Genomic DNA, 27,884 nt, shown 5'->3' with positions numbered 1-27,884 from the left:
ATCTCTCTGCCCAGCCTAGTAGTTCATCTGTTGATGGCTTCCTGAGGTAAACAAATTCGACAACAGTATAACATGTACTTCACCTGGGCCCTCCCTGCAACAACTGACCTAATTCAGTATGAATTAAACAACTTACAATTTCTCCAGTGGAAAAAAAAAATAAGGCTTTTGAAATTTTAAATTTGGAAACTGAATTTGAATTGGTTTTTCTGTGGATGCTCAAAGGTCTTAGTAAACACAAGACAATCCTCTCAACAGCCTTATGAACAGAAATGAGAAAAGGGAGGTTGAGGGCACATTAAGTGGCGGGAATTGGGACAGGCACAGAGCACCCCTCATCCCAACTGCACTAAGAGAAATTCTAGCCTAGAAGTTAATCTTTGTATGCAAAACCCAGCTCCTTTGTATTGTAGTCTCCTATTTCAGCATGACTACTTATCTACAGCAAAGCAACTGGATGTTTATAGGATGTAAAACTAGAAAGGCCCTCATTTTATAGCATGTTGTTGTTGAGGACCAAGAAGGCCTAACCCTTTTTATTGGTCTACTTTCACAGCTAGCCATATCACCCCCTTAAAAACAAAACCTCACCACCCCTTTGCATGCCACTAGCCTTTCCTTCATCACATCCCTGCCCTTCAAATGATCAACTCTCCAAACTACCTCCACAAGCCAATTTAACTGCAGTCTTCATGATTCCTCACCATTAAGGGATAATTCAAAATTGGTCTTCCAAGGAACCCCAATTAACTTTACTTTTGATCCATATTCTTTTGGTATTTTGATACTGTTTGCATTAGGTCAGAGAAATTCAGAGTTGAGACCTCAGCAGCTACACAGTGCATCTCAAACCCTTGAGAATTCCTCCTCCAAAAGTAGCCGTCCAGCCTGGACTCAGAAGACCTCTAGGAAGGGCTAATGCATCACCTTCCAGAGGTTCTGTTCTACTTCTGAAACATTTTCTTGTGATGAAGCTTCTCCTTACATCGAGTCTAAATCTGCTGTTGGGCGACTTCTGTCCACTTCCTTCAGGAGGCCTCATGTTGGTGCAGGCCCTTTTCCCCACATGGCAGTGTTTCAAGTACTTGACAGCAACTATCACACTCCCCAATCACTCTCAGATTGATTTGTATTTAACATTATTGAGTTGTCTTGCTAATTGCACCAAGGTTATTTGGGGACCATTTCTATCTCTCTTCAATACTGTGCTTAAATGTTGACTTAATGCATTTGTGTGTATAAACTTGTAAAGAACTTCAGAGATAACTCTTCACCCAAAAGATCACCAAGCCAATCATTTGGCCATATTTTTATTTACTACATATATAAACATATACATTACATGCTACAAAAAAAATTTTTTAAAAAAAGATTTTTAACTGTCAAGAAAGTGTATAGTGTTATAATACAATGGCACATGTTTATATTTTGTTTCAAACTGGTTTGCTTATCACCCTTTCCAAACCATTAACAGTGAAATGTTACTAAAGGATAATTAAAAATGATCTATTTGCTTTATTAACAAGAAGAATTCCAACAAATTAACCAGAATTAATCATGTCAAACATTAATATTGAAAGAATGGGCTTTGCTGAAAGATTATATAAAACAACAGCAGCCAATTAAAGTTTTCTTTTGCTCTGTGATGTAATGCACATTTGCAATTAAATAGTGTACTAATATTCTGCTTCCAAAGAGCATTTATAGAAGACATTTGATTTCTTGAGGTCCAGCAACTGCCCATGCACAACCAAATCTTAATGTTCCAATAGAAGAATCCCTGCTTTTATGGTCACAGATAACCAACCATTAAAAATGCTTATGATTTGGGCAAAAATGTAGGTCCCAATAATTTTACATGTGACAAAATTATATAGGCATTACAAGCCAATCTGAAAGTCAAATGCAAAGCAAAATACAAAGTTCCCCATCGGGTCTGACAGTTTTATCCACAAAGATTTTTCAAATACCATACCTTCTGGGGAAACAGCACTGAGTTAATATGCATTTAGGTTTTAACAATCTGTGCTCATTCACTGAAACCTGACTAACCCATTAGACAAAGCAGAACAAAATGAGTTAAATCTAGTAATTCAATCATTTACTGAGTGCCTATGTGCATAGCACTGTGCTAACACATAAAGAAAAACTGAAGATTAAAGGTCTCTCAAGTTTTACTGTAGTGTGAGGTAAAACTATTATCTTAATTACAGTCAACTCAGACATTTGCATTGGATTCTCTCACTAATCCAAGGCTTCCCCTCAATTGTCACACAGCATGATTCTGGGATGCTTCCTTTCCCTCCACCATTTTTTGGCATGCTCAGCCATCACAAACTCCATCTTTTATTAACCTATGAAAACATGATTAGGAAGGTAAACAAATAAAAAAATTTAACAAAACATGTGTTACAAGGCCAAATGTAAATGTGTTTATTTTATCCACACCATTGTTCCCCGCAATTAAGCAGGGACAAGTGGGAATCGATTGTCCTCCACTGGCTTCAACTCATATCCCTCTGCCAGGAACCTTTGAAGCATCTGAAGTCATCTCAGGGGACATACTTTAAGATCACTTCCTTTTTTTGGGGGGGAGGGGTGTCTCTGACACATTTTTTAAAACACTTATAAAAGCCTCACGATCAATCAACAAGCATTTATTAAGCACCTTCATGTACCAGGCACTACATTCTGGGTTTGTGTACTCGAAGTGTTCTGGAACATTTTTGGTCATAACTGTGTACTTGGAACACCTCACCCAATAAGAAAATCACCAATATCATGGTTAGTAAAGTTTGTAAACTACATCTGAACACAAACAAAAACAATGACAGCTGATAATTCAGCCAGTTTACATGTGAACTACTTCAAGCACAGATCTGGCCCATGCCCAATGGTTCATCCACAAGCTGTTGTCATGATTGGTTCAGAAACACTGCTCCAAGCACTAAATCCTGCTGCCTTGAATGCAGGGGACACATAAGCAGAAGACGGGACTTGGCCCCAAAACCTTTCATGGAATAGTCTTAAGTGATTGGTCCTTTCACTCCAAACACTGTGTACAGGAACTCAAGATACTCCCTGTAGGCCCCTGACTGGGCCAAGCAAGTAGAAGAGAAGTTCCTGGCACCTGGGACCCTTTTTTTCCCCGTTGGGGGGAGGGCAGGGCCTGTCTATCCACTGAGCCAAATACTGGCTTAAAGCTGTGTGCTAATGAGTCCAGTGCTCCACACATTCTACTTCACAACTGGTTCTTAAACCTACAGTTCTCTTAAGTTACATATCTGTAGGTTTAGGGAAAAAAAGAATGCCATGTGTTAGCAGAACAAATTTAATATTAAACCAATCCTAAGAAAAAATAAGAAGCATTGACTAGAAAGGAAGACATATGCCTCGAGTAGTGTCCTCAAAATTCTTAGGATCTGAAATGTCAGAGTATGTCCTACAATGCTCATTTTCTGTAAATTATAAAGCAATCCCAAAGGGCAGGGTAACTTTTCTTTTAAAGTTCCTAATCACACTGTGCACAATTTCTTCATGACGAAAAAATACAGTCTATAACCATTTATGGTATGGATTGAGAATGAAAACACAAAACCACAAAGTAAATAAGGATAATAACCAGGGTGCAACACTCCTACCTGTCCATCAATTTTCCTAAGGTTGATTTGCTTTGCCTGAGAGTAAGGGAGCAAGCTACTTCACCCACATGACTGGTTTTGGGGGAAAAAATAACAAAATTCAGTGTTCAACAAGTGTGATGTTGCTTTCTCTCCCTTACACAATATGTAGGCAGGGTAAAACAGTATGCCTGACCAACAGCCATTACCACCTACAATCAGTGATTTGATAAGTTGACCCAGAAGCTATCCAGTTTCGTACCCTGAATATTTTGAACCAAGGTTAGGCATGGAGTAGTTCAGTCCCAGGAGATCATGGGTAACAGAATGCTTATATATAAACTATACTGCTTTTGACATTGGTAGGAAAATTGTATAGATGGCAGTTGGAAAAAAAAAAACAACTGAGATTGTTCCCATCTGTCAGCAAAACTGTTGAGCTACACTCAGCTGAAGTCCTCGTCAGGATTCTGTTGATCCAGCAGGCGGACATGCGTGAACGGAAAGTGCCCATGTTTGCCATTACACTCCCCTTCCCACTGGCCACTCACATTAATCTTCGTGACCTTTACCAGCTCACCGACCTGCAGGATGAGAACAAGGAAAGCATTTTATTACAGTTTAAGAATGGATGCTAACAATCTCAGTACTCTAGTTAGGAAGACCTTCCCATGTGATTATTTTGGTGCTGACTTGACCACAAAGCTTTGACACTGCCTCAGACAGCCAGTTGTCAGCAGCCCAGCCTCATTCACTAGGCTGACTTCTTACGGTTAATACAAAAGGGGTATGTCTAAGAAACACTAAGAGCAGGAAAAAAGAGAGAACAATCCTGGAAAACAATAACATCTAGAATTCCAAATGTCTAAAGATAATTCATTGTGTCTTTCAATTACTACATTAGCCTAAATTTCTAGCCTGTACTCCCATGGCCTGATCCAGTGTAGAATGGAGCCCAAACAAACTGTGAGGACCCTGGACCACTGTCCTACTTGAGCAAAATCCACCAGGCTCAAAGGACCTCAGAAGTAATTAAGGGAGGCAATGCCAACTCATTGCCATGAAGTCCAGATTCAAATACAGAATAAAATGGTCTCCCTACCAACCTTCATTCCACCTCAGCAGGTGAGCAGCAGCCCTCCCCCCACCTCAGCCTGGTACTTCCTGCAGCCACGCTGTGATCTATCTTTGAGGCTGCTTCCTAATGTGACTCTCAGTCTCCACACTCTCATTTTCCAGCAGAGATAAATAAATTGTCACTCTTCCTGCTTCACCTTTTTTAAAAGCTTCTAACATTCAGATGGCTTAAGGGATAACACCACATTGTCTTGCTTTGACAGACAGAAATTTTAGTCTAAACACATACCCATTCCTGGGCCAGGAATACTAAATGCTGGCAAGATTAAGGTCATACAATTATCTGTTCTGAGAACTCCACAACAGTCACTTAATTACTGATGTCTTAAAAGAGAAAAAACATGGAGATCTATAGGCACATTTTAATTTTCTTACCACGTACAACAAAGTTCAATTCAATCTAAACGTTCAAATAGTGGCAAATGCTACAAAGAATTCAATGGCCCAGAAAGCAAAAGGTGTTCATTGCAGTCAACTTTTTAGAAATTCAACCAAAACTTGTTAAGCACCTACTATATTCTCAAGGAGCTTCCTTTCTACTAGGGAGAAACAACAGTAATAAAGTAATTCCCAGGATCAGTACAAAGTAATTCTCAAAGCCATTCACAGAGAGACAAGCGCTTAAGCAGAGTTCTGAGGGAAGCTAGATATTCTACAAGGAGAGATAAGAAAGGAGTCATCCTTGGCACGGAAAACCGTCTTGGAGAACAAAAATCCACTGGTGGTTTTTGAACAAAGTGACATGTTCAGACCAATGCAGAGAAATTAGCTCAGATCAAGTGCAGAGGATCTCTGCAATAATCCAGAAGAAAGATGAGAGCTTGGACAGAGGTGATGGATGACAGCCTAAAGTAATGGGGGCTTTGTGACTGCAGGGGTTTCAGAGGTGAAATGCTACAGGGGCAGAATCAACAAGTGTTGGCAACTGACAGGACATGTGGAGAGGGGAAAAGGAAGAGTGCAGGGTAACGTCAAACCTAGGTAACTGGAAGGATACATTCAGTAATTAATCCTTAAGTGGACTCAAGTCAATTACCTGAACGATTAAACTGCCACAAAAGCTAGCTCACTGATAACTTCGACAGAACACTGACAGTTAAGTACTGGTACAATATATCTATAGAGATTCTGAAGCCTGGCTGGGGTATGTGGGAGTGGAAAGGGAAGAGATGGGACCTGGGGTGAAAGTTGTTTTATAATGTGTACATGTGTATATACAAACATACACACAGAGTACTTTTCTATTTTATTTTTTATTTTTGGTAAGGCAATTGGGGTTAAGTGACTTGCCCAGAGTCACACAGCTAGTGAAGTGTTAAGTGTCTGAGGCCACATTTGAACTCAGGTCCTCCTGACTCCAGGGCCAGTACTCTATCCTGCACCATCTAGCTGCCCCCACACAGAAGTACTTTTCAAAAACTATCTCTATAAAAGGCATGTTTATTGGTTCAAGGACCCCAAATATTTCCTGCTTATAAAACAGATGGCGCAATGTAATGAACATGAGCTCAGGGGCAGTATGCCTATAGACAAGTCATCTGTGTCTCTGGGCCTCCTTTGCTCACCTACAAAATGAGGTTCAGACTAGAGGGACTCTAAAGTGCAGTTGACAATCACTTATGTGCCAAGCACTGTGCTAAGTACAAAGAGAGGCCCCAAAGAGTCCCTTGCTCTGTAGCAGCTAAGTTGAATGGGAGAAAACCATATGCAAAAAAACATATTCAATCAATTTACAGGATTAATTGGAGATAATCTCAGAGGGAAGGAACTACGAATAAAGAGGGCTGAGAAAGGCTTCTTAGTGAAGGTAGGTTTTTAGCTAGCTTCAGTCAGGGAAGCCAGGAGTCAGGAGATGAGGAGAGAAAGTTCCAGCCATAGTAGAAGTCAGAAAATGTCAGGAGACAAAATCAGCAAGCGAGGAGGCCAGTGTCCTTTCTAGTTCTAACATTCTAGGACCTTGTGATTTAAGAGAGACAAAGACCTACAAGGAGAGATTGGGGGGTTGTTATGAGGAGCTTATTCCCCAGTATTTTCCAATCTGTGGTGAAAAAACAAGTTGTTCTGGGAAAATAAGCCCCTGTCCACAAATTAACACTTTCTTTTTTTGACAAAAACAAATGTACTGAGCCTGTTGTCAACCCTGGAAACTGACAAAAGAATGAGAGTATCACAGGATTCTGAGTCCACTTTCAGGCAATAAAAGCAAGGAAGCAATGCTCACACAGCACATCAAAGGAGCCAGAATCTGGGCCTCAAGCCTTGCCCTAGAATTTAACCTCACTTCTCACATAAACTTATCAAGTACGTTAGGCCATGATTTCCCAAAGAACAGTCCAGGAACTCTGAAACGTGCCCACGGTGGTTGATGATATCTCTATCTACACACACACACACACACACACACACACACACACACACACACACACACACACACACAAGCTAAGGCTTATGATTCTAGGCACCAAAGAACAGGGCACAGACTGGGAATGTAAGAGACGAAAAAATGAAATAGCTCAATATGTGGATACTGAGAAAGGAAAGAAACCCTGGGCAAAGGGAGAGGATGCTTGCCTGCTAGGGTCGTGCCACGAACAGCACTCTGAGTCTACTTTCTTGCCATTTGTATTAGCTCAGTCCTAACTCACCAGGGTTTTAATTGCTGCCTTTTCACCCCTTTAGGGAGCAATTCTGCATTGCAATACCAAGACTCCTCTTGGTCGCCCCTCCTCAAATCTGTGATCATTAGATATAGCCATGCCTCCCTCCCAGTCCCACCCCCATACACAGAGAGCTTACGCACAAGCCATTGAAATCCATGCCTCCGGTCAGATAAGTCACATGCTGTGTTAAGGTCAAACTACCATCAAGTACATCCCACTTTCCCTTTTTTGTTTGTCATTTATTTACAGCATTTGACAAGCACCCAGTGAAGGCCACATGCAGAGTAATATAAAACGACATCCCTCCCTTAACTTAGAAGGCTGACATTCTGAAGGAGGGGCAGAATGGGGTAGTGGACAAGAGGGCAGGGATGACCAAGAAAACCGATAAAACACACTTCCCTCCCCTGGCAGCCGGGAGGAAGAGATGAAGGAGGAAGGCTATCAGACAACCCCCCCACACTGGTCATATTTGCTTGCCTGATTTCCTTTGTTACAAGGGAAGGTTCAGTGGGCACTACGAAATGATCTATGTAAAAAACCAAAAGCATCAATAAAGCTTAAAAAGAAGAAAACTGGGTTTAAATTTTAATTCTGACATTTACTAGCTATGACCCCACATCTGAGTTACGTTCTTTCTCAAAACCTGAGTTCAAGGAACAAGTTTGTACTTTTATGTTCCCATATGTTCTGAATTCTGTGATGCTATAAAACAGAGAGATCCCCAAAACATGCAGCTCATAATATTTTGGAGTGCTGTTGTGCCAGATAATATTCGACAAAATAAAATTAAAAAACAAAACCTAGATCATGTTAAAATGTGGTTTTCTAAGTCAATATGAGTCTACAGAAATCCTTATGTGTGTGTGGTTTAATGGCCCTCATTTCTCTTTGCTGTAAAACACTCTAAAGCAGGGGTTCTTAACCTGGGGTCTGTGAGCTTCACTTGGTTTATTTTGTTTTTGAAATATTTTGAGAATTTCATTTCCCAGTACCTGATATCTCCTTTGTAATTCCAGGTATTTTATGTCATGCATTTAAAATCACTACTCTGAGAAGAGGTTCATAAGCTTTACTGGATTGTCCAAGAGGTCCACAACACAGAAAGGTGAAGAACCCTTGCCCTAAAGGCTCTATCTATACTCACAACTTTAACATCCACCTCACCATTTCTATTCAATCCCTTTAAGGGAATGGCCTCAGAGACCTCAGTTCAGGCCCCCGCCCTGCCACTAACTACTTGACCCTGGCCAAGTCACACCCCTTTAGGCCTGAGCAGTTTTTATAAGTCCCAGGTAACAGCCTTAAAGAATGTTTCTACTAAGAAATACAAGAAGAAAAGGAGGCAAGAGGTTTGCTGGTGGTTGTGAGAGATTCTGGAGGCAATTTGGGACTGAAAAGAACCACCAAGATCCAGAACTACAAAGGGGGTCAGAGGGAGTGGCTCACTTAACCCAAGAGCCAAAAGTTCACAGGCAGATACCAGAATGAGAAGCTTCTTGCCCTGAGTATTCTCCCTTCAACCAGTTCTTCCCTCCCATGACTGCTCATTAAATTCTTTGTTTGTCACTAGTTAGATAGTCATTTAATGAATACTCATTTCTATACCCAGAGCCAATCACTCTCACAGAGTGGGGGTATGTGTGGGGGTGGGGTGTATATGCATGTGTGTATGTGTGTGTGTGTGTGTGTGTGTGTGTGTGTGTGTGTCTCTCTCTCTCTCTCTGCTCTCCCAGTAAGTGTGAGAAACAACACTTCATTCTGTTCTTCAAGTGTCTTCCCATCCCCCTTCCTGTCCTGTCCTGTCCTGTCCTCCTCAACAAGGCAGGAAAGGAATGGGCGAAGGGGGGGGGGGAAAGGAGGCCTGGAGGAAGATAAGGAGGATGTATGTGGTTTGGAACCATGTGTACCACTTCCTAATTCAGCACAGACAAAACCAGTATTTGCCTTCAAGATGCTACAACCCTAAGACACAAAGGAAATGTGCTCTTCTATGAAAATACCAACAGAAACTCATGGCTGCTCTGGTGTCTAAATGCAAGTTACAGTTCATGGAAAGGCTATTTCACATGATTATTAATTAGGGGAGAGTCAGAAATATCAAGACTAATTCTGCTTTCACCGCTGAAGACTACTTAATCTGCCCAACAGGTTGGCAGTAGAGCTTTCTCCTTTCCAGTTTTCAGGCTGTTAAGCCCTCTGGACCATATGCTATGGCAGAGAAGCCCTGAGTGAGCCCTTATTAAGAAAGAAATCTATGATCTCACTCCACACAGTCTCCAGGGAAGACAAAGAGAAAAGGTTCCCCACTGTCACCTGCAGGAGGCTTCCAGACCCAGGGAGCATTTTGCCTTCCTTAGGCTTTGGCATCTCCAAAGCTTTCATGGACCTTCATTTGAAGGTGGTCAAACGTAGGCTGGCTTTAGGGACCAAAGATAACTTAGGGGCTCCTCAATAAAGAAGTAACCCAAATGAGACCGATACTGAATATCCTGGGGAAAGAAACTGGCTGGTCTTGGGCAAGCACTTCTCCGGTCCTGATCCTTGTTTATAAAATGAGATGATCTCTAAGCTCCCTTTCCACTCTTAACATCCAAGAGTCTGTGAAATTAAGATGTTATCTGTGATAACTCTTCTACCATCTATATCCACAACACAAGCCCAGCTGACTCCCTTCTACTCCCTGTCCCTAACAGGAGGATCACTCATTGTAACATCCAGGTTTCTATGATCCAGCCTTGCTACAAAGCTCCTAAGTCTTTAGGCACAAAAAAAGTGCATGAAATAAAACAAACAAACAAAAAAGCAAACCAGTACATTATAATGATCTTGTTTTAGAATACCACACCTAAGAAATAAATAATATGGCTGAAGAAAAGCAAAAACTGTAACAATCCAAAGGATATGCAAAATTTACCATCCATCTCGTTGAAACACACCTTCTTTGCCACACAGACACCCCCCCCCAAAATAGAGAAATGAATAAATAGATAAGTAAATAAACAATATCTAACTCTGGGGCTCTACCTCACATCTATCTGATGTGCAAAGATGATCAAAAAGGAAAATGGAAGGGTTTTGGGGAAACAAAAACATTAATTACACAGACGGACTGTTGGCCAGGCTGAGAATTGGTTCAACCATTATGGAAAGCAATTTGAAATTATTTCCATACAGTCTCTCAACTGTGCCTATGAGCTAAAACCATAAAGATATCAAAGAAAGTGGTCTTTCTGCAGTAGTAAAAAACTGGAAACTAAAGGGAGTGTCCATTAACTGGAGGATGGCTAAACAAATTATGGTCTATCAATGTAATGGATTACTGAACCTTAAGAGATAATGAAATGGACTGTTTCAGAGATAACTAGGGAAGAGCCCTATGATCTGATGTAAAGTAGCTCAAGTAAAACCAGAAGAACAATGTATGCAGACACATAAGATTATAATGAAAAATAGCTTTGAAAGACTTAAGAACTCTGATCACTGCAGTGCCAAACCTCAATTTCAGAGGACTAAAGATGAAGCATGATGCTCCCACACCTCCTGACAGAGCAATGGAGCCAGGGTGCGGTTACATTTCTGGACATGGATGATGTAGGAATTTGCTTTGCTTGACTAGACATAATTGTTAGGAGGGGTTTTCTTTTTTTTTGTTGAACAAATGGGTGAAAGGGGGAAGAAATGAAAAAATTTTAAAAATACATATTTTTGTCAGTCCTTATTGGCCTATTTCTAGAGGAAAGAGTAAAAGCATCACATCAAACCTTCAAGGACAGGACATGGATTGGACAATATAGCTTTGCCTCGGCAGCTACAAAGCCTACCTTTCTCAGGGAAGAAAAGAAAGATAGCATCACACAATTCTCTGGGACATTTTTCATCTTAATTTTCTAATTCAAGCAGTCTGGAATCCCTTGTCCCTGCAGGTATTCTAACTGAGGACTAGATAACATCCTCTGAGACACAGAACTAGAGACACAGTATATTATGGAAATGAAGATCTTTTTAGTCTAGCTTAAAAGTCTCCCTTAATTTCATGTGAGGAAACTAAGGTCTACAGGAGGCTAAATGACTTGGTTTAAACCCCAAGACTGGCTAGTGCCCTTTCCACTCTGTGGCCTCCATTCCTTTACCTACGGAAGGTTCCAAAAGACAGCAAAGTAAAGCTGCTCAAGCACTGACCCATGCTCAGTTCAGGTATCTATAGCGACATCCATTCCAGAGATAGCTAACTTACGCTGCCCTGCAATAGTTAATTCTGAAGCACTAGGGACTTGCAGTTTTCACCCAGACAACACAGAGATTCACCCTTTCTTCATGGACAGAGAGAACTGTCCCTCAGTTCATCTGTTCGTCCACTCCACTAATTTTCCACAAGGTACACGTGAACCAAAGGTCCACAAGAATGTGGGTCTCCAAGAAGTAACAATACATCCTCCTAGGGGTTCATTATTACATAGTGGGACTGACCTCTTTTCACTGGAGCCTATGAGGCTATCTAGTCAGGCAGGTTACAATCAATCAACAAAACCCTTCTTTAAAGCCTAGGATGTGGAAGGCACTAAATGAAGTACTATGGATGTAAATGGAACAAATCTCTTCATTTTACAGATGAGGAAATTAAGGACCACAAGGGCTCTTATTGTGCACATTTAGAGTTTTTCTTCAGGCAAGATTCCTGTTGGCTTATCCTACTGACTATAAACAGGTTTAATGATAAGCTTGCCAGAATTTTTACCCTTTAAACAAACAAACTTTGGGACACAGCATATTAAAATAAGGCGCCATTTCTTCAGGCCCTGCTATGGTGGTGCAGTGTCCTTCTCACCTCCACCCCTAAGAAAACCTCTCTTCTTTCCAGCACTGCCTTCTACATAAAGTATTTTCTTCCTCCTTATCTTACAGTTCCTATTTATTCTGTATTATTTACTGTTTACACATTTATGTTCATGTCTCCCCTGAATTTAAGTTCTTTGAGAGCAGGGACTGCCTCATTTTTTTTTTTTTGGTGAGAAAATTATGGTTAAGTGACTTGCCCAGAGTCACAGAGCTAATAAATGTCATGTGTCTGAGGCCCGATTTGAACTCAGGTCCTCCTGACTCCAGGACTGGTGCTCTATCCACTGCGCCACCTAGCTGCCCCTGCCTCATTCTTTTTATGTGTATCGCCAGCACCTAAGCCCAATGCCTAGCACACTGCTTAATAAACGCTGGCTGATTGATGGCCCCTTTATCTGTGTGATGGAGACCTGGCCCAAGATGCTGAACTTTCCGACCACTTATCTCCAAAGAAGCCCCATTCCTACAGCAATGCCTTCTGATTTGTAAGCTTAAACAATACCATTTATGAAGAGTGAAGGGCCAGGGTGCTGACCCTCACTTGGATGTTCTGGTACAGAGCTGAGGGAGTTGTTGAGAAGCCAGGGTCACCAAATACCACTCCAAGAGCAGGATGTGCTATCAATATATACAAGAGGAAGGGCAATATCTGCAAACCACAAAATAAGATGTCACTATCACAGCTACTTTGGTATGATTCAAGGAAGTGAGCAAAAGGGAATGAAAAGCTTCCTCTACAATTGCTTTTAGGATCATTTATAGGGCTTGCCAGACAAGCACATCTGTAGTTCTAGGGACGGATAGTGAGGGCTGTAGGTTTTAGCATAGGATCACCTTCATCTCTGTCTCTCACTCTTTTCCAAGTGTTTGGTGAGTAAAAAGAGACACCAAACACTAGACAACCATATTCTACTAAGAAATCATCACACTGAATACATCTATAAAATGAAGCACTAGAGGATTTTTTTTTTTAAGGATAGGCAATGGGGTTAAGTGACTTGTCCAGGGTCACACAGCTAGTAAGTGTTATGTGTCTGAGGCTGGATTTGAACTCAGGTCCTCCTGAATCCAAGGCCAGTGCTCTATCCACTGCGCCACCTAGCTGCCCCTAGATGATTTTCTAAGGTATTTTCCAAATCTAACTTTCCCTCAAGGACTGGCTCCAGTGGCACTTTTTCCATTTGGCTTCCAATGATTCCTCCTTCTGCCCCTAGCTTCCCCCAGTCGTTAATGCTCTTGCCTTTCTCAAATTACCTTGTACTTGCTGATCTAGGCACGTGTTTAATTGCTCTGCAGGGTACAAGTTCCTCACGGGCAGGGAATGCTTCCTTTTTGTCTCCATATGGCCAGCACCTAGTGTGGTACCTTCCACACAAACACTGGCTGAAAGGAACTCAAGTTCCTCCTACAAAGGCAGAATTACAATCAAGCTCCGTAAGACAGACTCACAGGCCAGGTAAGTAACAGTGTAACAATAAGCCAGGCTTGTTTTTTAATCTCTGAAGTTAACTTGTATTTAAGTGCACATCACCAGCATTTATCATGACTTGTTATGATGCTCTCTAGCAATCGCTGCATGTGGCTCAACACCGACACCCAAACAAACAGAAACCAAATCACGAATTCTCTTTACACTTTTACCCCTAAAGTTCAATATTTATTAATCAACATTCACCTTAATTCTGGCTAACAGCAAAAGTAAGTGTTTACCTCACCATAAATGTTCTAATCTAACCAGATTTCCTATTTCACAATAAGCCAGGTTGCTTTTAAGTGCTAAAGCCTTTATGATAAAAGCCAAAACTCTTAAACAATTATCTTTAAAACTAAAAAGGACACAGAAATAAAAGCAATGACTTATTAACCTATTTCCTGGACATAAGCCAGTCTGTATCATTATTTGTATCATTACTATCTTCACCATTTTACACATTCTGCTCAGTTCTAAGACCTACATCGAGTACCCTGTCTACTGGACTATGTTAAATTCTACAGTAGCCATATGAAACCAATGCTCCTGTCCCCAAGGAGCTCACATTCAAGAAAACACCCAGAGACTGTGAGCTTTTCTTTCCTTTTCTAAACTTTAGACATTTCTCTACTATCATATTGGAAGGATCATGTCTAGCTAGTCAAAGTCTGGGTCTCAATGAAATGATTAAGCTAAAACCAGCTATAATATTCTAAAATTAGGACAAAGTGCTCAGGAATGGGAAGCAGTCCTTTGGTTTCCCCAAGTCAGGGCTGATAGCATTTCAGCACTCTTCTTTTGACTACACAGCCAATTACAGATCACACCATTCCCGTAACTGACTAAAATAAAGTAAATCTGAAAACTTTTTTCACTTTTCAGGACAAAGCCGCATAAGAAAAGTTTACCTACCATTACCTTCCATACATACTCAAATGTACACCACTGTGTTCGAACATAAAATGAAAATCCACAATTTTTCAAATCCAGAAGCTTTCAGCAACAGAATCTGGTTCAAAAGTATCCCAGGCTATTCAAGCATAAAGGCTTCATCTTCAAATTAAAGGCATTTGAAGATGCTCCAATTAAACCGGAAACATTTCCATCATCAAAAGCACGAACCTTCCCCCCCTTGCCCCCAATGACTTATTTTACAACCAGTCACATGCAAATCTAAGTTTTATCTCATGAATGGAGATTGAAAAGCAGGTCTCTTCCGCAGGAAAGGTAGTATCAAGAATCTGTGTTCGCCTTGCTTCGTACCCCCCAAAACAGAATGTACAAAGATCCTACAAGATGAAGAAAAGCAGCAACACAATGCCCTTATTGGTCAGAAGAGTATGCACTACCAAGGATAACACACCACTACAGAAGGGAATTTGCAAACACCTGAGAAATACAGAAACTCAAGCAAAATTAAATAGGGCTGCAGCCCAAAGTTCTTTGAAACCAAAATATATCCTTCTTTTTCTAGAAATAGGCACCCTATTGATCACCTTACCTGCTCAACAGCTTTAGTTTCCTCCTGACATTCTTATCTGGCTGCTTGGTTAATACAACCAAATTTGGAGAAAACCAACCCCTATGATGTTAAGACTATTATATCTGGGGAAAATGTGACATTTAATACTTTGACAATACAGTCTCTGCCTATTACATTCAAATTTGTGAATGACCCCAAACCTTTTAAAAAGGACAAAGAGAAAACAAGGAAGAGATTAGAATGCAGAAGAGAAAATTCTTAGGTTATTTCTTGTAAAGATGGGGTTATTATGAAATTAGCCCAAGTATATACTTAGTAGAAGAAATCAATCAGAATGAAGAACAATCAGTAGCCATGCTTCAAGTGGTTATAGGGTTATTCATTCTAGGTTAGACTTTCTACAAAGAAGTATTCATCTCCAACATCAAACTCCTAAATCATTAGTTATTGGTTTGATATCTAAAGTAACATCACAATGCTGGTGCTCTCGCACTGCACGTCTACAAAGCTGTAATATGTCTGAAAGGGAGATCCCTGGAGCAGATCTCTTCTTTCTACGTTTTGCCCATTATGTACCTCCAAAGCCAAGGCTGTCTTGTCGTAGGCATTAGGGACTCGCTTCTGGATAACCCTGGCATAAATGGGCCCATTCTGGAGGTTAGGGAGCGGAGTGTTGACGCTGGGTTGGGCATAGGGCCCGGGCTCCGGCCCACCCAGTGGCTGTGGGTGGGAATTATCCTGGTTACCTCCAATCAAAGCTGATACTGAGGCGGAAGCAGGTCTATACTTCTCGACGTAAGGGACTGGTATCATTCCCCTCTTGCCTTCGCTGTCCTCTGCATTCCACCACTGCTCTTCAGGCTTATCCCGGATTCTCAAGATGTCTCCTTTCTTAAAGGGAAGGTCTTCTTCATCATTCCCATTAAAGTCAAAGAGAGCCCTCACATACTCTGCCTCCTCTGGCCTGAGAATTACTCCACTATGCTGCCTGGATCTGGAAACGGGCTCTATCAAGGTTGTAGTGTCCAAATAGTGTATTTTGTAGAATTCCAGTAAAGCAGGCAATGAATCAAACTCTTGATCTCCTATTCGGAGTCTGGAGGGGTTCAGCCCTGAAAGAAACACAACAGGATATTATTCAAAAGAACCCACTGCACTGAAAATAAACTTTAGATCTGAAATTTAAAATGGTTTATGTTAACTTTAACTAGTATCAGAAATAGTTAAAATCTGGTGCTCTGAGAGATAACCCCAACACAGAACATGTTTCACAGAACCTACACTCTGATATTTCTGTTCCTAATATTATCTGTGAAAACTCAGACTGAAAAAATAAATTTAAGTAGACGTCTGTTGCAATCACATAAGGTCATTAGGGAAAATCAATCCCAAAGATTCCATAGCTCCATGTGGCAATCAGATTGACAGCAAAGGACTGAAGAAATATTTAAATTAGGAAGTACGGGAAGACCAGTGAATGCTACAGTTATATTAAACTGCTACAACTAAAACAAGGGACTAAAGAAAAGAACCTTAGAGCTGAATTTAGCCTGTCAGAAGAGAATGGATTTTAGAATACACTCCCTTTTCTACACTCAGGTTCTAAAATTCAAGGACAAAGAACACTCAACCAAATAAAAAAACAAAGTTGCCACTGAATGAAAAATACAAGCTTTTCAACAGTATTTTAAAAGATTCAGAGGAAACAGAACAAATGTCTTGTTTTTATTTTGTTTGGGTGTATGGTACTTATATTCAAATCAAATTATAGTTTAAACTTTAAGATCCTTAACCCATATTTATCTATTATTCTTTGTTATCAGTTACTTTTAATAAGAGATTTAAGGAAATAGAGGTTTTCATCCTATAACAGAGGTAAAACTGCAGAGTGGCTAGTTGGAAGGTTAGCCCTTAGAGCAAGGAAAATCTGGGCTCAAGTTCTGTCTTGGACACCTGCCCCACCCCACAAACTGCCCCAGTCTGCAGTAGCTTTCAACCAGCCACATGCAAATCTAAGTTATCTCATGAGAGACTGAAATGTAGGCCTCTGGCTTTGTCTATGTACCCACAGGAAAGTTACTGAGTGTCTCTGTGTCCCAGCCAGCTCTTTAAAACTAAGTTATCAATCCATCAATAAACATTTATTAAGAATCTATTATGTGCCAAGCACTGCAGCGAGCCCTGAGCATACAAAAGGAGGCAAAAGCCAGTCCCTGCCCTCAAGGAGCTCACAATCCAATCGGGAATACTGACAGCGAACACGAATAGAGCACTTACAACGTGCCAGGTCCTGAGCTAAGTGCTTTATAATTATTTGATCCTCACAACAACACTGGGACAGAGGTGCTGTTATTATCTCCATTTTACACACGAGGAAACTGAGGCAACAAAGGCTAAGTTAATTGCCCAAGGTCACACACAGCTAGTAAGCATCAGAGGCCACACTGGAAATCAGGTCTCCCTGACCCCAGACCGTGTACTCTCTCCAATAAGTCCCTGGCTGCCCTGTAAGTCATATTCTGGGTGAAGAGAAGACGATTTCAACACCAAGAAGGAATGAGCTGATTAGGAACAGCAAAAGAGCTCCTCGGATGCCTCATGGCAATGTGGACATGTCCCTGGATTCTTGCCAGCAGAGAACAGGTTTGGGCAGGTCCTCCATCTTGGAAAGATTTCTGATAAATCTAGGTCCAGAGACAGACTGCTAGCCTGCATGCCTGCTGTCTGAGACTCAGACTACCTAAATCTGGAGAGGCTCATCATCAGGCTGGCCAATGTGATGACTTTCTCAGTCATCTTTCTAAGTCATGGAGACACGCTGCACTGGTAGAGTGAATGCCCAAACCAATTAAATTACAGATCCTTAAAACCCTGAATTACTAAAAAGTTAGAGATGAATGCCATATAAGTGTAGAAAGAACAACTAGAATACAGAGATGTGTCCTTAAAACAAAATTCGCTTCATTATTAGGACAAGGTGAAAAGAAAAAGATGAACTCTGAAAGCACTCAAGGATTTGAAGGCCTACAATTCAGAATGAGTCCTGCAGCGCCTTCTCTTTTCACTCCAGTTAAATAATGGGAAAACAAAGACCTAATTTAAAGGACAGTGCACTTCTCATGAGTAAATACACATTCCTTGCACAACACCAAGTCTATCTGTGGAATTCAGGGTTGTAAGTTGAAACAAGTTAGTTAGCAGGCAAGGCCCAATCCAAACCCAGGAATGCTGGGTAGCAGCCCCAATCCGGGACCACGAAGTGGATCCCCAAGCCTTGGGCCACAAACCTATAGCAGGCACAGACCAAGAACAAGCAAAAGTGGCCCCAGACAGCTCCCAGTAGAGAATGAGATTGTTTGGGCCATAACTAGAACGCAGGTCTTACAGCTGGAGAGGCTATCACCGATTGTAACTCTAATTCTAAGAACAAGGCCTTTCCCCCTTCATTCTAAGCTGTTATACACCTTTTGTACAAGTTTAAGACACAAAATTAATAGGAGTAACAGAGAGCTACGCTCAACATTCCCTTGTCTGAGACAGTCAAGGCTATGGGTCACAGAAGAGTCCTGCTAGGGCAGAGCCGTCTGACAGGCACTGCTTCAGACAAGCAGAGGTGAATGAATGGTTCCTATCACTTTCTCAAGCCCTTAGTCAACTACCTAGTCCCAGAAAAATTGTCACCAGCCTCCCTTTTCACTCGGGGGAGGAGGGCCTGGGCACATTTGTAAGTATCCCAGAATGAGACAGGTCACAAGAGTAAGTCCTATTTTAAACACTGCATCCCATTTTGCCAATGACTTCCATTAACAAAATTTAGAATTTCTTTTTAATGAATAAAATTGCATGCAGTACAAAAACTTGAGACCAAGCGTGTTACTATCTCCACGCATCAAAAAGTTGCTCCTTCTGTTTGGGGTGTGAGATCACTGTCACCCCTGATTTTCCTGAAGACTAAGGTAAGAAGTGAGGGGCAGGTAGTGGGGAGAGGAAATGTTTTTTTTGTAAAGATCAGACTCTCAGGACCCAGATTGGCTCCTATAGTTCCCCAGGACATGAAGCCTGCTTGATTCATCTCCTTTTTCTACCCACCACATATTTATTTTGTCTTAAGTTATAGAGAGGCTGGTCCCAATGTGACCCAGTTTCTGGGTCTCTTTCAGCAACATCAACCAATGTAGAAGCAAAAGCAAGGTAACACAGGCCAAACAGAATTGCAAAACACTATAGAAACGTAAATGTAAAGCATCAAGTTCCAACTCTTTCCTCTCAGAGTTCTGACTGAGCAATTCCATATAAGAACAGTTTTGGGGAGGGGGAGAGGGAGGGGTTTCGTCAAGTTCTTTTTTCATGAGTGTGGAGAACTTCAGGTGTGGAAACTCCTTCCATGTCTACGGGCAGCTCATCTCCAAGTTAGAGTCTTAGGAGAACTGCCCCGGAAGTAAAGAAGTTAAAAGACGTGCCCACAAGTCTCATGTGTCAGGGTCAGAACTCCCACTAGGACTCCAAGGCTTGGGCCTTTCTCCACACGATGAGAAACAATGGATAGCAAGTCACACATCAACGTGTCATCATCCTACAATGAATCATTTCCAACCTGTCGTCTTTTCAAGAGCTTCAGGACCAGCAAAAACACTTCCTCCTCTCAAACCAAAACAACCAGAAAGCAAAGAGGGCAGACAGCGGGGCTGGTTGGCCGAAACACCGGTGTTAGCGGGAGAGGTACCCTGGCACTCTTAAAGCCAAAACTCTTGTTTTAACCCTATCACTTGAGCTTAGCTTCAAATGTTTATACATCAAACCTTTGCTAGATTCCAACCAGGTTGCTGGAAAGCAATGCATCTCACTTTCTGAAAGTTTGATTTTTGTTTCACTGGGCAAAAGCATCTTCTCAAGTCATCCATCAGGACTTCACCTAAACATCTGGGTCTTCAGGTTACAGGCTGACAGCCCCCAGCACTGGAAGGTTTATGGAAACTGAGACTTGTGCTAAGAACAAGCCAGGGCAGCAGGCCCAATGAGTAGCCCATGAAGCAAATACTGGCAACACACCATCCTCCTGGCCCTGTCTTTATCTCCCAGGACTTCTCCCACTCCCCTTATCTACAACTCCCTTTTCTTTCATCTTTCCTGCCTATGCCTTAAGCCTGCCAATGGTAGTCCTAGATATTAGTGGGGCCCTACTGAGGATGGACACTCAGAGCTACATGGATTGCTGACTTAAGGTTTTCCCACAGAGTCTAAGGTCTAGCACATTCTCTTAAGCAGAACACGTTAAGTTTCTCTATAATTTAATTTTCTTAAAATGCTATCTTCCTTAAAATGGCACGCCTACCCTAACAACACTTGACCCCTACCACTGAAGTCTCTTCAGAAACCTCCCAGTTATCTCATTGGACAGAATGTACAGAATGACCCAAGGACACTTTCTAAGCCAAAGAGACTGCAAACACATATAAAGAATAAGAAATGAAGACTAGGTTGCCAGATGGCCAGAGGTGGGGATGGTGGAGGACAAAACAGACAGCTTGAGTGGCCCACAGAGGTTGAAAGGTACAAGGGAAGGACTTTCGCTTTAACAATGTCATGAAGAGCAAACTACCTGGTAACACTGCAAATTACCCAATGCTAACAGAGCAGGTGAGAGCAGTCAAGTCTCTCTAATATATGTGGCACAAAACGTTCTCATTGAGACAAATTGTGAAATTTTAGTCACAGTCATTCATCCTCATTCCCATGCCTCTAGACATGCTAATTCCACAGTCACTGAATGCCTACTATGTAAGTACTGACCATATGAAAATGAGGAAGACCTGCTTCCTGCACTCAAGAGTTCACAATCAAATAGTGTAAAATTCTTTCTGCCTATTATGCCAATGTGTACTCTCCATATCTCTTGCTTTCCTTAAAATGTGATGCACAATTCATCTTTTCCATATAACCTAAATGGAAAGGCCTCATATGTTATATGAAAGATATGGAAACAATGAGGGTGCCTTGTCATTTGAGGAATGGCTGAATTGTGGTAAAGGAATGGAATAAAACATTACTCCACTTTTAAGAAATGATGAATATGACGAACTCAGAGAAATTTGGGAGATTAGTATGAACTTATGTAGGAGGACAACTTACAGGATAAGCATAATGACATAAAACAAGTTTCAAAGGCTTCAAAACCCTGATTTAGTAACCAATCATAAAACTGATGAAGCATAACTCCCACCTCTTGGTGCACAATAGGTCCAGAATGAGACAAACATTTAAGACACAGTCAATAAGTTGGGATATTTCTCTTAATTATACTTAATTGCTGAGTCAGGCTTCAGTCTGGGGGTCGGACTGAGTTCACGCAAAGTAATAGTGATGCCCCCACCCAAATGAAAAGAGCATCAACAAAGCATAAAAACCCCCTATGTTATAAAACCAGGAGTTCAGGAGGGAATACAAGCGGGGCAATTTTGTTACTACCTTTTAAAATCTAAGATACACTTTTTCATAAAAAATTCCTTTTTTACCCTCTTCCTTATATATAAGGTGGTTAATATCTGCTGTTAAGGTGATAAATATTCACCTATTTCAAGTCTTCCTGGATTTACACTGTCTGATCTTGGTTCTTTCTCTATCATGCATCATTTGCACAATTTGTCTTTGTTCGTTTGTAGATGTCCATTTAGTCTGCCCAAGAAACCATAATCTTTTTAAGGATCCTCCATTTCCCACCCTAGAATTTGGCAATGTAATAAGCACTCAATATTTACATTCACATTAAGCTGAAGGAGAAAAGGTGAATGCACACTGGTATAATACTTGTTAAACTGAATACCCAGAGGCTGGAAAGTGCCTGGGGATGAGAGGATCTAAATCATCTCTAAGAGACCTTTCAGCTTTAAAAACCTGCAATTCATTCTGTATCATCAGGGTTGCTCAACTGGAAAGCCCAGCCTCAAAGAGTAGAGCCTGAAGATACGTACTGCTAACCCTAACTTCAACCCTTAATACCACACTAAAAAAATTTCCCAAACTAAAAAAGTGTGGAGCATAACTATACTTACTTAAGTTAACCTAAACTGCTGCTGCCTGCGTTTCTATTTCCAGAAGACCAAAGCAATCATTTGCATAAATCTTTCTAACTGAATTCTTACCCAATCTGCCAAAGATTTTTAGAAGCTCTAGATTTCCTTCCCCACCCCATCTTCCTGCCCTAAACAAAGGATGGCAGGGGGCTGGGGACAGCTTTTCTTCAGTCCTCCATTCCACTTGGGCACTGAACAAAACAAGGCACACTGGGAGCAAAGGCACTAAACCATTCACATTCCCAGGTGTTTTTTCCTCCGCTGCAAAGCTCTTTTGAGCACTACTGGGATCCTGAAATGAGCAAGAGAGCTTCCAGATTTCCCCAACAAAACTCAAACCAACTTCCTCTAAGCCTTCAAAAACTAGTAAAGCCAGAGCAGAAATAACCTTCAGATACAGCTGAATCAAATGTACTAAGTGGAAAACAGAGAATGTGGTAGAAAGCAACACAGCTGCTTTTCACTCTGTGAACTATGCCTGCCTAATCACACAACCATGACAATCCTAACGTCCCTGGCTGCGCCAGGGAGGCGTCTGAGTTGCATTTTATGTTTTGAAAAGGAGGGGCCCTCTGTCAAGGCACATACTGATACTGAGATTTGAAACCTAATGTGCAGGACTACCGATATCCACCTAGCCTTCATCTCCACATTTGGCCACCAAGTCAAAGAACAGAGGAAAAGCGAAGCTTTGCCCACTTTACTACGTAAGGGACAGCCCAAGATACCCTTCAAACTGCCTCAAGGCTAGGCAGAAAAACTGACTGAACAAACATTAGACATGTGGTATAATTCTGTCCCAATACTGAATTACTAAGACAGTAATCAGTCTGGAAAAGGTGAGATGCTTCATGAACTGATTTAATCAGGAAAAAAAACTCAAAAGCAAAATTTCAAGGGAGCAACTTTAAAACTAAAAAACTGCTTCCTCATTTGAGTCACTGATTCCTTCCAATACCAGTTGCTCTGTATCAACATGACAGCATTCATCAGTTCTCCTGACTTCTGACCTTAGACAGTCTGTATTAGGAGCGTTTAAAACTTTAAAAGGCTGATATAAAGGATTCCTTCCAAATCAGAGATTGGCTTGAATCCAGCTTCAAGACACATAGCAGTTAATAGAATGGAGAGGTCATCTTTGTCCTATTACACTGACAGCAACATCAAATTAAGATATTGCTACCATATACAGATTTCTTTAACTCTCAACTATGATAACAAAGGGAAGCGTTGGGCACTAAATGCCCAGAAAATCCAGCTGTGTCCATAGCCTACAGCCCCCAGTGCTACACAGCAAAAGGTATCCTGGTGGCAGCCAGCTAGATCTTAAGTTAGAGGAGCAGTGTGGTGTAGTAGGAAAAGTGCAGTCTTTGGAGTTAGAAAAACTGGGTTCAAGTATTAGTACTTTCATACCTGTATGACCCGGGAGAAGTCACTTAACCACTTTAGGCCCCAGTTTTCCTCATCTGCAAAATGAGGGAACTGGACAGGACGTATGACCTCCAAGATCCCTTCCATACCTTAAATCCATGAAGAAAAATTCGAGTCCACTCACATTCAGTAAGAGGGTTGTCTCTGGAAGTATATTCAACTTTTTTTTTTCTGATAAAGTATCCACCTAACCACCACTGAAATTTGCTTCTGGAATCCCTAGCTCCACCTCCACAAAACAAACTGAAAACCATGACCTTTGCTGCAGAGACACTCCTTAGGCTACCAATTTGACCCAAAGCAGAAAAAGTCCAAGTCATTATGATCCCATCTAAGCCTCCGCTGAGGAGTTTAGTGGTACTTATCCTTCCCCTCTATGGAGGAAAAAAAAGCTTTACAAGTAGAGTGGGAGGGAGAGAATGCAGATCTGAAAAGAAATGTTGATTTAAAAAAAAATTGGGGAAAAATCATCTAAGAGAAAATCAGGTCGTGAAAAGTCAAGACCCAGTAATTTGAAGGACCAATTGATACAGTGCAATGGAAATAGGGACAGGATGAAATTAATTTCAAAGTAAAATTGTAATAAAAATTTTGAATCAAATGAAGCCCCTGGTCATTACAGCGTCAAGCACTTGAGGCCTCAGTTTCCTTATGTGCAAGGCGCCCTCCGGGCTCATAATCCCCGAACCAAGGACTCGGGATGGGAAAGCAAACCCGCTCTACGTTCAGGGAGGGGACGCTCCCGGAGGTCCGAGGCCAGCAAGTGGCCCGAGGGGCTAGAATGACATTTGGGGGGGGTCGCTTAAGCCTCAGTTTCCCCGCTGGTAACAGGAAGGGCTGGCACCTGAGGCCACTTCCAGGCGCCCGGGGCCCGCTCCCAGCCCCTCCCCCTCCCGCCCCCGGGGCGGCCGTCCTGGGCACCCTCGGTCTCCGCGCGCCCTCCCCCCGCCCGGCCCCGGTCCCCGCGCCGCTCCCTCACCGGGCCCAGGCTGCGCGGCAGCCGGCGGCAGGGGCAACGGCGGGGCGGCGGCGGCGGCCGGGCGCGGGCCGCTGCTGTTGATGATGTAGTGGGAGACGCGCGAGTTCTCCGAGACGCTGAGCACATAGTCCCCGGGGCTGGTGCTCGAGTCCCGCACCAGGAAGACCCCGTGCCGCTGGCCCTGCAGCAGCGCCACCGCCTCCTGCCGGCTCAGCCGCCCCCAGTACCAGCTGCTCCGCTCCTCCGAGTCGAAGTTGCCCGCCATGGCCGCCTCCGCCCCGACACGCTGGGCCTGGGCCCGGGCCCGGGCCTGGCCCGCCGAGGACGATGCCGCCGCCGCCGCCCCTCCGCCCGCGCGCGCGCCCCTCCACGCCCGCGCGCCGGCCGGCCGGCCTGCCCGCCCCGACCGACGACCGACCGCCCGCCCGCCGCCCCGCGGACCGGCTCCGGCCTCCGCTCCTCAGCAGCGCCTGAAATGGCGGCCGCGGCGGCGGGCCTTCCCCACCGGAAGTGACGCGCCCCACAAGGGCGGGGGGACAGGAGGCGGGCGGGTGGCCTGCCGGGAAAGGAGACGGACGGCCGCCATTGGGAGAAGGGCAAGCGCGAGCATGCGCGCTGCCCCTTACGCCGTCTTCCCGGGTCCCCTCCCTGGGCTCTCGGGTGTCACTCCCTGGCCCGGGTCGGGACTGCAGCCGATTCCAGGGCGGGGCGGAGGAGGCGAGCAGCAGGCGGGGCTTGCCAGGGGGTGTCCCTGTCGCTCTTGACCCATTTCCGCCTTCTAGTCACGGAATCCTTGAACCACAGAATGGAATGTTAGGGCTGGGAGGAAGCTGTGGCGTCCTGGTGATTTCCTCTTCTGGCCCCCATTTTCCTCCGCTCCCCCCCTTGGCCGTCAGGGATCGTGCATTTAGAGCTGCAGCGTCCATAGAGGCCATGGTGCCCAGCAGAGAAATCCAGAGACCTGTCCGAGGCCACGCAGCCAGCGAGCGTCACGAGTGGGGCCACTCCTTCCAGTGAGGATCAGTCAACGAGCGTTGATTATATGGCTACCACTGGTCAGGCGCGCTGCTAGGCACTAAAGACTCAAGGACCACAGTCTTCCCTGTTAGACGAATGTAAGCTCCTTGAGGGCAGGCACAGTCTTCCCTTTTGAATTTATGTCATATCACAATTCTTGCCCTCTCCATGAGTGGGGGAGGGAGCGAATCTGGAACTCAAAAACCTTTTTAAAAACTAGATGTTAAAAATAATAATTTTTTTTAAAAAGAGCCTATATCACCAGCATTTACTTAACACAATACTCGATACATTGTGTTTAATAAGTATTTTTTCATTCGTTCATTGTTAATTCATTTATCTAGTTCATCTCTCCCCTTCACACTGTCTCACTTGTTTTACAAAAGATCTGTACACCCTTCTAACCAAGTCATTTCTCAGGAACCTTCAGGGGCTCCCCATTGTTCATGACCTAGTGGTCTTCCAGAATCTGAGCACAACTTAATATTGCAGCCATTTTTCTCCTACTCCTGCTGGACAGTACAGTAGAGTCAATCAATGAGCGTTAAATATTTACAAAACGTCACCACTATGCAAGGCACAAAGGATACACACACGATAGTGAAACGGCAATCCTTGTCCTTGAGGAGCTTACATTCTATGAAGGACACACACACAATACACACACATATATATTATATACACACACATACATATATACTGTACTAATACTTTTGGAAAACCACGTGTTTTTGGAAAACCATATACACAAATACTTAACCAAATATATAAATGTACCTATCCATATGCACTACATACAAATATGCTGCACTAATTTCTCGAAAACTGTGTATGTGTGCGCAGCGTACAAAATACCACATGTAATATATGTAATACCAGATACATGACACATACAACATATAGATACGTATTTAAAATATATAGAAGGTAATCTGGGGTCCAGACTAACTGGATTATTTCCCCACTCCCTACCACACCCAACCTGGTCTCTCTCAATCTGTGGCTTAGCTGGGGCCATCCATCCCACAAGCCAGATATGGACTCCTGTGTCCCTCACCCCGATCTTGTCTCTTCTGTGGTCCCTCCTTGCCTTCAAGGACTCAATGACCAACTAGAAAGCTACCTCCTCGAGGAAGCCTCAGGCACCCCTAATCCTAATCTTTCCTCCTTTTCCCAGCTCAAAATAATCATTCCAGGTGTGTCACCTCAGATTTTAATTCAATAAATTAAATTCCACAAATACTTAATAAGTCCCCTCTCTGTATTAGGCATCTAGGATGCAAAGGTTTTGGAAAAACATTTCCTATCTTCCAGATTACAATCTGTTAGTCCTGCTCTGAGAATTTTTGTCCTGTTATTTGCTATGCACAAATTTCATTCCCTATTGGAGAATTATTTGTGTACTTCCTCCCTCTCCCCCCATCTCCAGTACCCACTAAATAATAAATAAATAAAAAGTGAATAAATTGTGAGCCTCTTAAGAACAGAATTTGAGCCCTCTCTTCATCTCTGCAAATTCCAGCCCAGCCTTGAAAGCACTTAAGGAACTTGTTTAGGAATGGAACTCCGCTCTCTGCCGGTGAGCCGCTTGCCCCACCTCGGAGTTAGTGGGGGATCCCCCCCACCCTATTCATTCTTCTCATGCCATTAAAGCTTTGTAGAGCTGGAATGCAATGATTATACAGTACTTGCACTGAGACCAGAGCCTAACCCCATTGGAGAAATGGGTGGGACTGTTCTGGGCTGTGACTCAGAGGGCCAGTGCTAGGGTGGGGATGGAAGGGAGAGGAGTTAATGCTGGAAGAAACTTCAGAATCTTATGTGTACACTTACTCCATAAACTCTCCCACCATCCCCCAGGGCAAATTGGACAGGACTGCCCCACCCTGCTTCAAACTCTCCTGGGCTATAGCTTCTATTTTTGTACCTTCCTTTCCTTTTCCTCATGACCTGACGTGAGCCAGAAACACAGTTATGTTTGGTACTGTGTAAATGGCTAAAGGGAGGAGGATTGGGAGGACTGGACTTCAAATCCTGCCTCAGACACTAGCTGTCTGACCATGGGCAAATCACCTCATTTTTCTGAGCCTCAGTTTCCTCATCTGTAAAATGGGAATAGTAACACTACCAGGCTTATCAAATGAGATAATGTGTGTTTGCAAACTTTAAAGTGCCTA

The 27,884-nt window shown here is 42.8% G+C and overlaps 1 protein-coding gene across 2 annotated transcripts; it reads right to left on the bottom strand.

Annotated features, from left to right (window-relative positions):
• Window positions 1-1,282: 1,282 nt before the first annotated feature.
• On the bottom strand, window positions 1,283-25,043 carry CRK (CRK proto-oncogene, adaptor protein). 2 transcript variants are annotated; one of them, XM_021006984.2, is made up of 3 exons: window positions 24,691-25,043; window positions 15,787-16,322; window positions 1,283-4,204 (listed from the first exon to the last, which is right to left on the bottom strand). In XM_021006984.2, the coding sequence occupies exons 1-3, from the start codon at window positions 24,953-24,955 to the stop codon at window positions 4,067-4,069; spliced, it is 939 nt and encodes a 312-aa protein (XP_020862643.1). In that variant the 5' UTR covers window positions 24,956-25,043; the 3' UTR covers window positions 1,283-4,066. The 2 variants fall into 2 exon arrangements, with proteins under 2 accessions (XP_020862643.1, XP_020862644.1); XM_021006985.2 differs by having other exon boundaries at window positions 4,111-4,204; window positions 15,957-16,322.
• Between the last annotated feature and the right edge of the window lie 2,841 nt (window positions 25,044-27,884).

The sequence above is a fragment of the Phascolarctos cinereus genome, unplaced genomic scaffold, assembly GCF_003287225.1.
Source record: "Phascolarctos cinereus isolate Bilbo 61053 unplaced genomic scaffold, phaCin_HiC Scaffold_5;HRSCAF=322, whole genome shotgun sequence".
NCBI lineage: Eukaryota > Metazoa > Chordata > Mammalia > Diprotodontia > Phascolarctidae > Phascolarctos > Phascolarctos cinereus.
The sequence above is the reverse complement of the archived record's forward strand: the minus strand, read 5'-3'. Positions and strand labels throughout refer to the sequence as shown.

Excerpts from the sequence above, each read along its gene's own strand:
- CRK (XM_021006984.2), bottom strand. The coding sequence starts at position 24,955 with ATGGCGGGCAACTTCGACTCGGAGGAGCGGAGCAGCTGGTACTGGGGG. Across the intron at positions 16,323-24,690 it reads TGCCGCGCAGCCTGGGCCCG|GGCTGAACCCCTCCAGACTC; the intron begins GTGAGGGAGCGG and ends TGTTTCTTTCAG. Across the intron at positions 4,205-15,786 it reads AGACAGCCTTGGCTTTGGAG|GTCGGTGAGCTGGTAAAGGT; the intron begins GTACATAATGGG and ends CTCATCCTGCAG.